The sequence below is a fragment of the Phycodurus eques genome, chromosome 13 (assembly GCF_024500275.1).
Source record: "Phycodurus eques isolate BA_2022a chromosome 13, UOR_Pequ_1.1, whole genome shotgun sequence".
NCBI lineage: Eukaryota > Metazoa > Chordata > Actinopteri > Syngnathiformes > Syngnathidae > Phycodurus > Phycodurus eques.
Window position 1 is genome coordinate 16,301,103 of NC_084537.1, and position 13,751 is coordinate 16,314,853.

Below are 13,751 nucleotides of genomic sequence, written 5' to 3' on the forward strand. Positions count from 1 at the left end.
TTGTTCATTTGTTTATAAATTTCCCCTCCAGAGATTACTAGAAATACATTAAAAAAAATAATAATCAAGCGCTAACTAGGGTTATCTGTGTATTTCCCCCTCTCAAACCAATACTGGAGGTTAACTAAATGAAAAACAATTGTAATAATTTAGATTTTGTAGGTCTTTAGTCAAGTTTTTTATTCCTGCAATTGGCTGGTGACCAGTTCGGGGTGTACCCGCCTCTCCCCCGAAGATAGCTGGCAGCCCGACCCTAGTGAGAATGAGTGGCACGGAAAATTAATGAACGAATGGTTGCTTACTCAGCCCGTTAACTAGCTAGTAAGAGACAAGCCGTATGTGATTTTCTTTTCGGATACAAAACATACATTTAAATCTTTTTTTGAAGGAATTTTGCTGACATGAACACATAACCTCATGATAGTTCAAACAACCACCGGAGTTAAAATTTGTTTTAGACAAAAACACAACGTGAAGCAGCCAAAAAGCTAAACATTTTTATTTAAGTAGTACTCACATTCATTTCCTTTAGGGTTAGTTTACAAACCCTAATTCATTAAAGATAAACAGTTAATTGCATCAAAAAACAATGTGATTGGTGACTCAGTGGGTGAATCGGGCCTTTCCCTCCTCCGCCACAGCAGCCTGCAACGCCAGCACTAATTCTGTTGATGGGATTGAAGCAACAAAGACATGTTAGACTGGGCTTTAGTTTGATAAAACAATTCCCACATTCCAGTCTTGAATAAGTGAATTTGAATTGATTTGATGTGATATGCACAAACCTGTTAACTTGGAGGACTGTGAAAAGTCCATGAGGTGGGGGAGTCCAGCCTCAATGTTATATGACGTTTGCTCCATTGACTTGACAATTTCATTCCCTCGCTGACAAAGGCTCTTAACAAAACAAACAAAAACAAAAAGCATTAAGTTTTGTTGTCATTTCAATTCAAAATTTATTAGATTTAAAATGTCAAAATACAGTATGCAGCAAAGTGAAGAAAGGCTACCTGGAGCTCTATATAGACCTTCTCCTCCAGGTCCGCCACGTGGCTAATGGCATCATAGACGCTGGTGTCCACAACATTGTCCTGTAACACACAAGAAGGTTACACACGACAAGTCACAACAAGTGTTTAAGCCATTAAAATTTCCAAGTATGTCCATTTGTCTTTCTAACAAAGTCATAAGCTGGGTGTGCGGACCTCCTCCGAAGAGCAGTTCATAGGGTCCTGTGCTTTGGCTTCTACGCTGGCTTTGGACTTCCCGTTCAGCTCCTTCACTCTGTGAAATAAACAATTATTTCAAGTTAATCCAATTGAATGAAGCACATAAAATCAGAGGGAGACAGCTTTGTCATTTAGCACCAAGAAATGTTTACCTGTCAGCGTAACGTAGTGTGTTCATTGTATATTCGCATGAAGTCATTCCTGGCGACACCATTGCAATCTGATCAGGAGAAACGCAAGATAGGCAGTTCATGAGAATGAACACATTTTGTGTAATTGCTGTTCTATGCAGAAAAAAAAGCCAATCAAACAATTACCAGCACAAACATTTATTTCTGGAAATATAGTTGGAAACAAATGTATGTGAACCCTTTGAAAATTCTTAAACATCTGCATAAATTGGTCATAAAACATTGTCTGATCAACTAAGTCACAAGCAAACAGTCTGCTTGAACGAATACCACACAAACAATTATATTTTTATGTTAACATTCATATGACAGGGAGGAAAAAGTGAACCTCTCGGCTAAGGATTCTCCAAGAGCGAATGAGAGTCAGGTGTAAGCCCACCTGGAGTCCAATCAATGAGACAAAAGTGGAGGTGTGGCTGAAAACTGCTTTGGCCACCAGAAAACACAACAGTTTAGAAATGTCTCGTCAATATGCATTGCCTGATGTGTACCATGCCTTGCTGAACAAAATTTATGTATATTTAAGAATTGTTGACTTTTATAAAACGCTGGAAAAGGTTACAAAAGTATGTATCATTTTCATTAATTAAAAAATTAATTCACAAGTTTATCAAGATATTTTGTTGAAGAAGTTGAGGCCATCTGTGCTCTTTCTGAACAAGGTTGTACCAAAGCCCTGGCTAATAGGAAAGTAGTACCTTGGTGGGGGGAAGGATGTTGAAGTGATACATCTCGACTGAGCGACAAGCTTTGAATATCGGGAAGGAGGTAATTTTAGCCTGGGTTGCTGGTGTAAGAAGTTACAAGAACGTCTTTATCGCATATACCGTACATGTATAACGCACATTTTCATTGCATTTTTTGCAAAATGAATCCCTAAGCCGCGGCACTGTGGACGACTGGTTAGAGCGTCAGCCTCACAGTTCTGAGGACCGGGGTTCAATTCCCGGCCCTGCCTGTGTGGAGTTTGCATGTTCTCCCCGTGCCTGCGTGGCTTTTCTCCGGGCACTCCGGTTTCCTCCCACATCCCAAAAACATGCATGATTTGGAGACTCTAAATTGCCCGTAGGTGTGAATGTGAGTGTGAATGGTTGTTTGTATGTATGTGCCCTGCAATTGGCTGGCAATCAGTTCAGGGTGTACCCCGCCTCCTGCCCGATGATAGCTGGGATAGGCTCCAGCACGCCCGCGACCCTAGTGAGGAGAAGTGGCTCAGAAAATAAATGGATGGATGGATGGATGAATCCCTAAGCTATTTATCCTGAAGGGTAATGTAAAATGAATTTCAAAAGTGCTTTATTACAGTGCTTTGGGCTCATTGTTTGTGGTATATTTACTGTTTAAATTATTACTATACACAATTATAAACATTCTTTTAGGTGGCACTATTTGGGCAGCGCTTGGTCCTTATTGTATTTTACGCTTTCACTCATATTGTAGCAGGGGTCATAGGTAACATCCGGAATCTTTACGTACCATGCAGGTTCTGGAATTCTCTCCGATGAAGGAATCCCGGAGGACCTTGGTCAAAGTGCTCATCCTGAAAGGAATGTGATCGCTGTTCATGCCGAGTGAACGGATGCACTCCTGCAATTTGAGTGGAATCACACGAAAACATTGAGGTTGGGCCTCAAATGCCGTGGCATCAACTAGCTGACACGTTACAAGTCTTCCTTGTTATAGTTAGTTCCTAGTTACACCTTCAGGGCCAAGAGGCTGCGGTTGATTTCGGCCGTCTCCACCAAGGTGGAGCGGTCGTTGCTGCTGACGTCGGTGCCGCGCTCGTTGCCTGCCAGGTCGACGAGGGAGAACTTGCCATGCAGCGTGGTGGCGCGGTCTTTACGTCTGAGGATGATCTGGAGGACGGCGTGGGAGCGCGAGGAGTTTGTGTTGGCCGAAGTCTGACCAGATGTTCTAGGGTAGGGGGTGTGGTCATCATAATTGAATCAACATTTTTAATGTTTTTTACAGTACACAAATACAGTACAGTAATGCCTTGCAGATATTTGCAGTTTAGTATTCATGAATTCACTCAACTTTTTTTTTTCTGTGGATCCTAAAATCTCATTCACTGTTTTGTAACCTTTCTGACACATCCTAAAATGTGACAAGATGACACTGAAGCCCTGTCTAAATATTTTAAGTTTAGCCTGGGTTGTTATGGAGAATATTCATGTGCTTGTACACCAAAAGTGCATTTTCTTCAAATAAAATTGTATTTTTTTTAAGTATAATTAACTTAGTTAGTTAGCTAACTAAGCTTACTAGTTTTTTGCTCGGGATGAGGGCTGGTTTTAAAAAAATGTTTTAAATTACGAAAAAAGCATAATGTGTCTCCTTTAAATGGTTCAACTCATACCTGCAAGCACTGCCGTGCTGTATCATCTTAATGACCTCGTCCGCAGTGGACACGTAGACCTCCTCCAGGCCCACGACCTGCACCTGCTGATGCTCGTCCTGCAGCACCCGAAGCATGGCCTTCTTATTCAGCAGATCGTACACCTGCAGACAGTCAAGGAGGAGAAACATGATCTCAGAGATGAGAACAAGAGAGCGACAGACAGACAGAGAGAGAGAGAGAGAGAGCTTACTTTTCCATTGTAGATCTCAAAAAAGCTGACATAGGTAGACAGATCTAGGTTGTTGTACTTCCAGTGATGGAGGCTGGTGAAAACATCTTGGGCTAAAAAAAAAGGGAGAAATATGTCAGGCAAGTCAACAAGCATAAAACGAACTTCAGATTTGCCGCTGTCCTGGAGTCTCACCTGCTAAGGCGTAGATTCCCTTGGCACAGTTTTGCTGCTTTCCTGAGAAATCCCCACCCATGGTCTGTATAAGCAGAAGACAAGTCAAACCACTAGAAGACCACTACACACCAACTTTACTCCACATTCAGTAAGACACTCACGTGAGTTTTCCCACTTCCTGTCTGCCCATATGCGAAACATGTGGCCATGCCCCCTTCAAAGATGGACTGCACCAAAGGCTTTGCAGTAAACCTGGAGAGCATACAGTAAAAAGTAGGTGAGGAGAATAAAAAACAACTTGCAAGCTCATAGACCTTTTGCAAAGTCTCTTAAGGTAAACCATCCTGCTTTTGCAATGGTGACCAATCGCATATCATCGTATGTCCAAATCTTTGTTTTGTTTTTTTAACTGAAAACTAGAGGTGCAACAATTAGTCGAATAATTGAAAACCAATTGATTATCAAATTAATCAACACCCATTTTTAGGGCTGTCCCGATCACATTTTTTGTTTGCACCCGAGTCTGTGTCTTTGATTTTAAGTAGTTTTTTTAAATATACTGTCCCGATCCGATACATGCTTATATACAGTACATAGTGTGTGTCTTGTATCTAAATATACAACGTGTGTAATTATTTTTGTTGCGCGTTTAGTTTTACAGTAAACTACACCTGGGGTGTCAAGCACACTCAGGGATGGAAGAGACTGTGTTTTTGTGCGTGTCACGTACGCACACACAAACGCACTGAGTCTGCGTGTCTCTTTCAGTCACTTATATTAATTATACTGGTACTGAAAGTACCCCAAAATGTTTAATATAAAACAAAGCTATTACTGTTCCATTTGGCAAGATCTTTGTATTATTTTGTCACTTTACGACATTTAAAATGTCAGAAAATGAATAAAACCGATCTTTTTCACCCGATCAGCTGGGTGGGGGAACTCACGTTTACGACTCCGATCTTCGATTACGGGACATCCTTACCCATTTTCATAATGGAATGAATCATTTCATGTAAAATTGTCCAAATCCTCTGATTTAGGCCTCTCAACAGGAAATGTTCTCTGATTTCTGAAGTCCTCCATGAAAGCAGATGATTATCTTGGTGTTTATTCAAAAAAAGACATTTGAAATCATCTGCTTTTAACTTGGAAAGCAATGATCAACATTTTTGCACATTTTCTGAGAAGTTAGTCTAATCCATTAACTGAATCATAATCAGTTAATGGATAAAAATGTCAGTTTAATCTATTACAAAAATAATACCATAGCTATTTGCAGCTGTAGTATGACTAACCTGTAATTAACATGGGGCCTCAGAAGTGTATGTCAAACTTGTAGACCTTATTAATCACTACCCAAGTAGCAGCTCTGTTTCAAAAAGGTTGGTGAGTCAAACGTCATTCCCTCTCATGTGATATTGCTTGATTGTCATTTGGTTTTGTTTAATCAAACAATACCAAATAAACAACAATAATCAGTGAATAAGTAGTAATCGGGGGGAAAAAAGTTTGCAAATGGATTTTAAAAAATATAATTTTTTTTTACTTTTATATTGTCTGTCTACTTGTACAGCTGCACCGTTTTGAGTTCAAATATTCGTTGCTCAAAAGGGTTACAACACCGCAACCACGTCTATGCTGGTGTTTTGCATTGTGTGTTAGCAATAAGATAGTGGCATAGTTATGGGGTTTTAAATACATTATGGATAATTATTTTGTTTTATGTTTATTTTGATAGTAAACTTCAATTGGGGGTGTCAATAAACAGCTTGAAGCCTCGATTAAGACTTTTTCCACAAACTGCTGCTGCTTGCAGTGGCTCACAAAAAACACAATTTAGGTTGCTCGTACTTAAGTCAAGGTACCACTAATGTGCTAAAGGACACATTACCTGTAGACCAAGTCATTGGTGGAATTTTCATCAAATGAGTAGTCAAACTGGAAGATCTGGTTTTCCAAGTACTTGGTCAGGTCCACTTTTTGCTTTGGCTCGTGGACTAGCAGGGCGCCTCTCCCAGGCACTGAGACCACATCAATCTCCCTTCTATTCAGCTCTAACACACAGGATGAAAAGGTCTTAAGACTTGCGAAAGGCATAGCGGTTCCATTTTTGGCATTAGCGTGATGTACACACCTTGCTTGTTCAGGGGTCGTTTGCGTACACAAACACAAATCCTTTGAGGTTCAGTCTGCAAAAATATGATAAAGCTATAATAAGAGTTAATTTGGGAGAGGAAAAAAAAAAAAAAAAAGCAAACCACAGTTTGTAATCATCGCAGATGGTGCTCGAGTATAAACGCACCACGTCATTGATTGATAACGGGATGGTTTCCAAGGTCTCTCGGAAGTCTTGGATCATTTCGTAGAATTTCTGGTTGGGCCGTGGCAGCTCTTTGAACTTGGAAAGTGAACACAGGAGGGTGAAGATCACTTGTACTGCAACGAGTTTCATTTAAAAATTGGAAGAGGAAAGAAAAGACTACGACTAACCTTGCCCTTCTTGGTCTGCACCTCGGGTGGTTTGACAACACTAGACAGTCTTTTGCTCCCTTTGTTGAGCACCTGGGAAACCACGGTTTTCCTTTGGCTTGAAGCTAATTTAGAGCAAAGAAAAAAAAAAAATCCTTGCAATATGTGACGCACAGAACCAATGATGTTTACACCCTCATTCTTAAACAGAGGATCCACTGTATTTGTTAATCGATCTATGCCAGCGACGTATTGTGACAGGCAGAACAATTAAATGGTCTTCCACTAGAGGCAGAAGATGCAATTAACTACTGAATCCATCTGTTTCCATTCGCACAACAGAATAATAGCTTTGTGTTTAACGAAACAGACTGAGATTTCACACATTGTGAGTTATGTAAAATGTGTGCCTGGGCCTCATAAAAAGTTGGAAAACAGCAATTTAGTGCATATATCACAATGTTTTAAGACCAACTGGTAACTGACCTCTAACTCTAGACGATCGAGGAATCTTCTCCGGTTCATCATTTTCTTTCATGGCTGATCGGGCATGGGGCACAGATAAAGTTGGTTTGATCTTCCTCTTTTGTGTCATCTCATTAGGAATCCCTATGCAAAGCGAAAGAATATGTCAAAGTCAGCAAACGTGTAAAGGACATTTGAGAGGTCAAGTATCTTGGGGTCTTGTTCATGAGTGAGGGAAGAATGGAACGGGAGATCGACAGGCAGATCGGCGCAGCGTCTGCAGTGATGCGGACTTTGCATCGGTCCATTGTGGTGAAGGAGCGAAGCCGAAAGGCAAACCTCTCAATTTACCAGTCAATCTGCATTCCTACCCTCATCAATGGTCATGAGCTGTGGGTCGTCATCGAATGAACAAGACCCCCGAAATGAGTTTCCTGCGCAGGCTGTCCGGGCTCTCCCTTAGAGATAGGGTGAGAAGCTCAGTCATCCAGGAAGGGTTCAGAGTAGAGCCACTACTCCTCCACATTGAGAGGCGCGAGATGAGGTGGCTCGGACATCTGATTAGGCTGCCTCCCTGGTGGGGTGTTCCGGGCACGTCCCACCAGGAGGAGACCCCGGGGATGACCCAGGACACGCTGGAGAGACTATGTCTCCTGGCTGGCCTGGGAACGCCTCGGGATCCCCACTGAAGAGCTGGTTGAAGTGGCTGGGTAGAGGGAAGTCTGGGCTTCCTATTAAAGCTACTGCCCCCGCGACCCAACTTCAGATAAGCGGAACAAAATGGATGGATGAATTTTCTACCAACCAGAATTTGTGAGGTCTGACGAAGTTGCAAGCTCGGGGGATACCGGTCGGGGATTTCTATTGGAAGATGGCGTAGAGATGGTAGCTTGAGGCTGGAACCGGCTCGTCTGTCTAACCTGAGACCGACCAACAACTGAAATTAAGAAGGGGGGGGGGGGGAACATCAGTCAGCACTGGCGGACTACTTCTAGGTCATCTGAGAAGAGAAACCTCATGCTCTTTGAGTCTTTGCCATGTTCTCATAGTGGCAAAACCAAAATGTTTCTGTCACTGTCATCACTTTAGGGAGACATACTATGGAGGTAGGATTTGTTATTTTTAATGTTTTTTTTTTTTATACAAATAATTTGCTCTCCGGACAACCTGCCAATCCATTAAGTGTGAAACTAAACAACCAAGTTAGTCCAGCCGATGTCTAAGCCAAAAAATAATGGGGTCATTTACATAACCACCCCCACACAGAATTTCTCAGTCAGTGATTGGGCACCCAGGCTCATAGATCCGCCATTGTCAAGCAATGGCTGGTTATATGGTTAAATTATCAGTGGCGGCTTTGCACAAGCACCACTCATTTGCAGTCTGAACGCAGAGGAATGAGCACGACATAGGGAGTCTTCAATAACACAATATAAAGTCATATTTGTTGCTACTCTGTTAAATACATATATATTTTATCTTGATAAGTCGGAAAAGTTAATAAATGTAGCGACAAATTTGGCAACACCGAGTACCCGCTTGCTTTGCCGCAATGCCCTGCCAAGCTCAGCCTCCTCGTTGTTATGGTGACAAAAGCCATGATTTGCATTTGCATGAAGCAGAACCTGTCCTCCAAAACAGAGCTATTTGAACCAGAGTCTGTCAAGTGGTTCGATTTTTTATCCTTCATTTTGACCGAAGAATGTTTGAGACACCTGGGGCCTCATTTATCAAAGAGTGCGTAGAATTCGTTTATAGTGCAGAAACCTGTCTTACGCACACCAGTAAGTAATGTGTTGATACATCCCACCTGTCCTAAACAGCCACGCTTGCCCACATTTAGCCTCATTTGCATTGAAAAATACCTCCATTTGACCATATATGGTAGCAGCAATCTCTCAGAATTTGCCGATTGACTACTTCTCTAAAGAAGAGAATGTAAAACCGCTGCTGTTAATTCTGTTGCTCCCCTGTTCTGGTCCCCTTTAAATTGTAGAGAGAACAATTTATAACATGTCTCCTTTAAATTTGCTACAAATAAAGTATTGGTGGAGCGAGATCACAAACATCCATATACGGTACGTAATAAGTGATAAGGTCAGCCCTCTCCCAAGGTTGGTTGCAATGCACTTACACCTTGATTCCACCAACAGGTGTGATAAGAGAATTAGTGATTTGCTAAATGAGAGGGAGGGATGGGGCATGCATTGCCTTGCCGACCTGTCTCTTCAGTCTTGTCCGCTGATGCAGTAGACGAGGCTTTTAGAGGGAAGCACAGCATTAGGTAACAAGATCCAAAATACTAATTGAGAACAAGTCATACTGTGGCTTTTATGTACGTACAGGAGGCCAGGCCAGGAATCCGGGATGAGCGCAGACGGCCCTTGTACTTCTAAGGAAACAAAAGTTGAGGAACACCAGGGTTATTGTCATTTTACCTGCAATTTTATGACTACGCCACAGTGGCGTTGTATCATAAAATTGTTGGAAGGCGCTCTTAAAACTGCTGACGAAAATGACAACAGAGAAAAAAACGCGGACCGTTCTGCGGAAAGACTGTTTCTTTTGTAATCACGCAAATGTAATTCCTTGGGAAAATATGAAGCCGGCATTAGTAAAGTGACCTTAAAAAAAATCACCCTAACTTCCTTTGATTTTAACAGTCAGCAGGAGAAAATAAATGCATGCCTGCTTTTTTGTTCTTTTTAATTTTCAAGGACAACACTACACTACAAAGTGTGCATGAGGACATTTTACCGATGTAATTGAAATGGCTCAAGACAATGTAACACCATTCAAAAAGGCCACATTTTAGCCAAGTTTAAGTTGGTTAACTTTGCTGTAGTATACACATGCACTTTTGTTATATTTAATTCAATATCAAACAGACTTAAATTTTTATTTTGTATTTTTGAGTAATATAGGATCTAAAAAAAAAAAAAAAAAAAAAAAAAAAAAAAAGATTATAAAATGCATGTAAATACTTGACAGAAAAATAATTTGCTTGAGCCATGAACCACCTCTACCTCAATTTGAGCCAGGAAAAACCCTGATGAATACACTTGCATATTATTTCGTGGCAACTATAAGAAAATGCACCTTCTCTGAAGGATGAGGATGGGATTTTTCATCACATTCATTAATGGTGGATTGGATGTGGTCAAGCAGCTCTGGATTGAGTGTACACAACTCGTTCAAGTCCAGCTGGATGAGGAATAAGGAAGTGCAGAAACACTGTTAAAACATCAATGGTGGCAAGTACAAATAATAGAACTCATTACTGTACTTAAGTAGATTTTTCTGGCATTTGCTCTTTACTTGACTAATTTTTCTGATGACTTTTTGGACGACATATCAATCTAAAATACTTAAAAGCTAATCAATCGATTGTATGGATACTAGGACGTAACGAATGGGATTTAAGCACGGTGGACTTCATATGGATGTGTGTGTATTTTAGCACATTTATAAATATTTTTGATATTGAAGTTGTACTTGTATTATTTCTATGTTGAAAAGCAGCATCAGAAGTAGCAGGTAAACCTACTCCTAATCCATCCTGAGATGTTAGTTGCACTTTATTCTAATAAAGTGTGAATGGATTTGACATTATTTGTTGTTAGTTTATCAGAGCCATAATTTACTTGACCTAATTTGCTTGCAAGAAATAACAGTAATCTAGGAAATTTCATGTGCACTGTCAAATATTCAGGAATTTAGTTCACAGTCATACATAGTCTTAGTTCAAGTTACTTAGATACAATTCAGTGGCTTGAAATCAACTTTCTATACCAGGGGTATTAAACTAATTTTTGTCACGGGCCACATTGTTGGTACGGTTTCCCGCAAAGGGTCGTTATGACACTGAAACCATAGAAAAGTTTCACCGCCTCATCATAGTATCACATATACACAAACTGATGGATAAGTAGTTTTGAAATCTGAAGTCAAGGATAATTGGTTTGTTCAACTATTGTGCAAGTCACTATAATAACTGGGGGGTTTGACAACAAAAAAAGTGCTTTCAATTGGTCACAATTTATTACATTACAAATTTGGTAGAGATTTAAGCAAGAATCATGGAAGTTGACGCACATGATATGCATTCGCATAAAATTATGCGTTCTAATTGAATCAGCAACCACAAATCATGATAGAAATTGAATCGTTATTAAAACTAATCATGACACCCTTATTGTTTCTTACAGTACTTGATGGCCCACCCCTGGTACTTCTACTTGGGTACAATGTCAGCATTTATGCTACCTCTAAGTAACTAACTGTGCAGGTGTTAAACTGGATTTTGAGCAGTTTCCAAAACTTGCATATTCTGACTGACCTCCTTCCCTCGATAGGAACCGATCTCGCACCATTCGACCATCACGGTGGACTTGAAGGCGTCGACAGACTTCACTGTGGCCCGATGGACTCGGCCTGGGTATGCACGTAAACAACGGGCCGGTCACGCACACACGCGAAAGGCGACGAACACGACATGACTTACAGAACATTGTTCACTCACCATCGCTGCGACTTATCTGCACAGCGAGTCCAACGAGGATTCTGGCCAATCCTGACTCCATTTTGAATTACTCCGTGAGTCTGTAAAGGCAACTTTCTTCCACACAAACGCCACCCAAGATTTGAACTGGTTACTTCCGAGTGTTTAACGATGTGATTGGTCGTCGTGAGCGTGACGCAACTTTTGTATTTTTCTTCTCCTGCCATTGGCAACTCACTCGCGCTGTTGTGTTATAGCGTCATCGAGTGGCTGAATGGAATATTGCATCACTTCTGGGTTATAAATATAAACAACAATAGCATCATCGTCATCATAACAATAAATCGTTCATTTCAAATTCCCGAATTAATACTTGATGTAAACTTAAGTACAGAAAACAAAAGTTGTAGGTTAACGTCAATAAGCCTAACAAATCATTTTTGGAGGTAATAACGTTGTCATCAGTCTACAAGAAATAATATAATAACATACAATATATTTATGTACCTCCCATATACAAATTACCCGATGCAATAAACATACGTGGCAGCAAAGTAATTGATTTAAAGGCGCCCTTGGGCCCAATTGATGCTCGGTGGACACTGCGCAAAACTGAAAGAAATAACTTGGAAATAACCACTGAGGAAGTTCCTTCCCTTATAACAACACAGTATCATAAATAAAACAACAGTAGGAGGCTATTTCTGTCCCCCAATTCAAAATGTATGTCTGTATGAATGTGTGTGTGTGTGTGTGTGTGTGTGTGTGTGTTCACATGCGTAAAGGTAAAGTCTGAAGGGTTCAAAAGTCATTATCTTTGAATGTACCACCTCAGCGACCAGCCATTATTAAAAGTACAATTATGTACCGAAATACTACACAGGATTACATTAGATGTTAGGATATAGTCATATTAGTTACACGTATTATGCTACAGTCATAATTGTACAATGAATGCACATTGGAGTGGGATAATATTGAATCATAAATTACTGCATATGTATTAAACATTACTACACGGCAGTATTGTCATATGTCATATGATTCTGTTGCACAATATTCCAGGAAACTCGGAAGAGTAATTAAAGACATTAACGCTTCTGTTACTTATGTTTCCGAGGAACAGCAATAATGTTGCTGGGTCCTGGCATATTTATTTATTCAAAAGTGTCAGCAACAAACAAACACACAAAGAATCCTAATTAACACTACTTGGATTATGAGGCCAGTGATATATGAAATATATGAAATTAACAATTTTCATTGTATACTGTATGTTGATAAGATTTTTACCCAAAGCAGCAAATGTACTACTTTACCTAATATGTATGTCACTACTACTACTACTACTACTAATAATAATAATAATACTACTACCACTACTACTACTACTACTACTACTAATAATATTATTAATAATACTAATATACATACATGCATGCTGCAGTCAAGAAGCACACATTTGAGAGGTACAATATTGATGAGTATTGTCAGTACAGGTATACGGTAGATACTACAGTATATGTTATACCAGAAAGTATTCATCTCTTCCGCCTCACAGTTCAGAGCTTGTGGGTTCGAATCCGGGCTGTATGTAGTGTGCATGTTTTTCTCTCAGTTGCGTGGATTTTCTCCAGGTTGTCCGTCTTCCTCCCAAAAACCTGCATGTTACTGCAGGATCATGGAAGACTATATTTTGTCCGTAGGTTTGATTGTGAGTATGAATAGTTATTGGTGCCCTACGATTGGCTTGCAACCAGTTCAGGGTGTACCCCGCCTCGCTTCCAAAGTCAGCTGGGATAGGCGCCAGCTCACCCGCAGCCCCAGGCATGATAAGCGGTACAGAAAATGGATAGATGGTTGGCAGTGGTGTCGCTACGCCTATTTTAGGGGGCTTTAGCCCCCCCTAAAAACTTCTCAAGGCCCCCCCAAAATATTTTATGATATGTGTTAATGGCAAATGTTCATTGTCCCCCCTATAACCGATCTCCAGCTCCCCTAAACAAATATTCTTCTCCACAAAATATCAACGAATGTAAGTAAATGAAGAGAGATGGAAATTACAGTTACATTTCAGTTTTATTTAAGTTTTTAGTACAATACTCTGCATTTAATCTTTTAGAAGTGTTTATTTTTAAGGCACAAT

The 13,751-nt window shown here is 40.3% G+C and overlaps 1 protein-coding gene across 2 annotated transcripts; it reads right to left on the reverse strand.

Moving 5' to 3' along the window:
- Positions 1-483: 483 nt before the first annotated feature.
- Positions 484-11,735, reverse strand: kif2c (kinesin family member 2C). Of its 2 annotated transcripts, XM_061693596.1 has the most exons (22): positions 11,627-11,735; positions 11,444-11,538; positions 10,204-10,308; positions 9,448-9,496; positions 9,325-9,363; positions 7,910-8,041; positions 7,126-7,248; positions 6,661-6,764; positions 6,473-6,568; positions 6,305-6,359; positions 6,062-6,224; positions 4,329-4,419; positions 4,186-4,249; positions 4,012-4,103; positions 3,780-3,922; positions 3,121-3,334; positions 2,897-3,007; positions 1,382-1,449; positions 1,206-1,284; positions 1,011-1,091; positions 786-897; positions 484-665 (listed from the first exon to the last, which is right to left on the reverse strand). In XM_061693596.1, exons 1-22 carry the CDS (start codon positions 11,685-11,687, stop codon positions 604-606), a joined length of 2,139 nt encoding a protein of 712 aa, XP_061549580.1. In that variant the 5' UTR covers positions 11,688-11,735; the 3' UTR covers positions 484-603. The 2 variants fall into 2 exon arrangements, with proteins under 2 accessions (XP_061549580.1, XP_061549581.1); XM_061693597.1 differs by lacking the exon at positions 9,325-9,363.
- Positions 11,736-13,751: the final 2,016 nt, after the last annotated feature.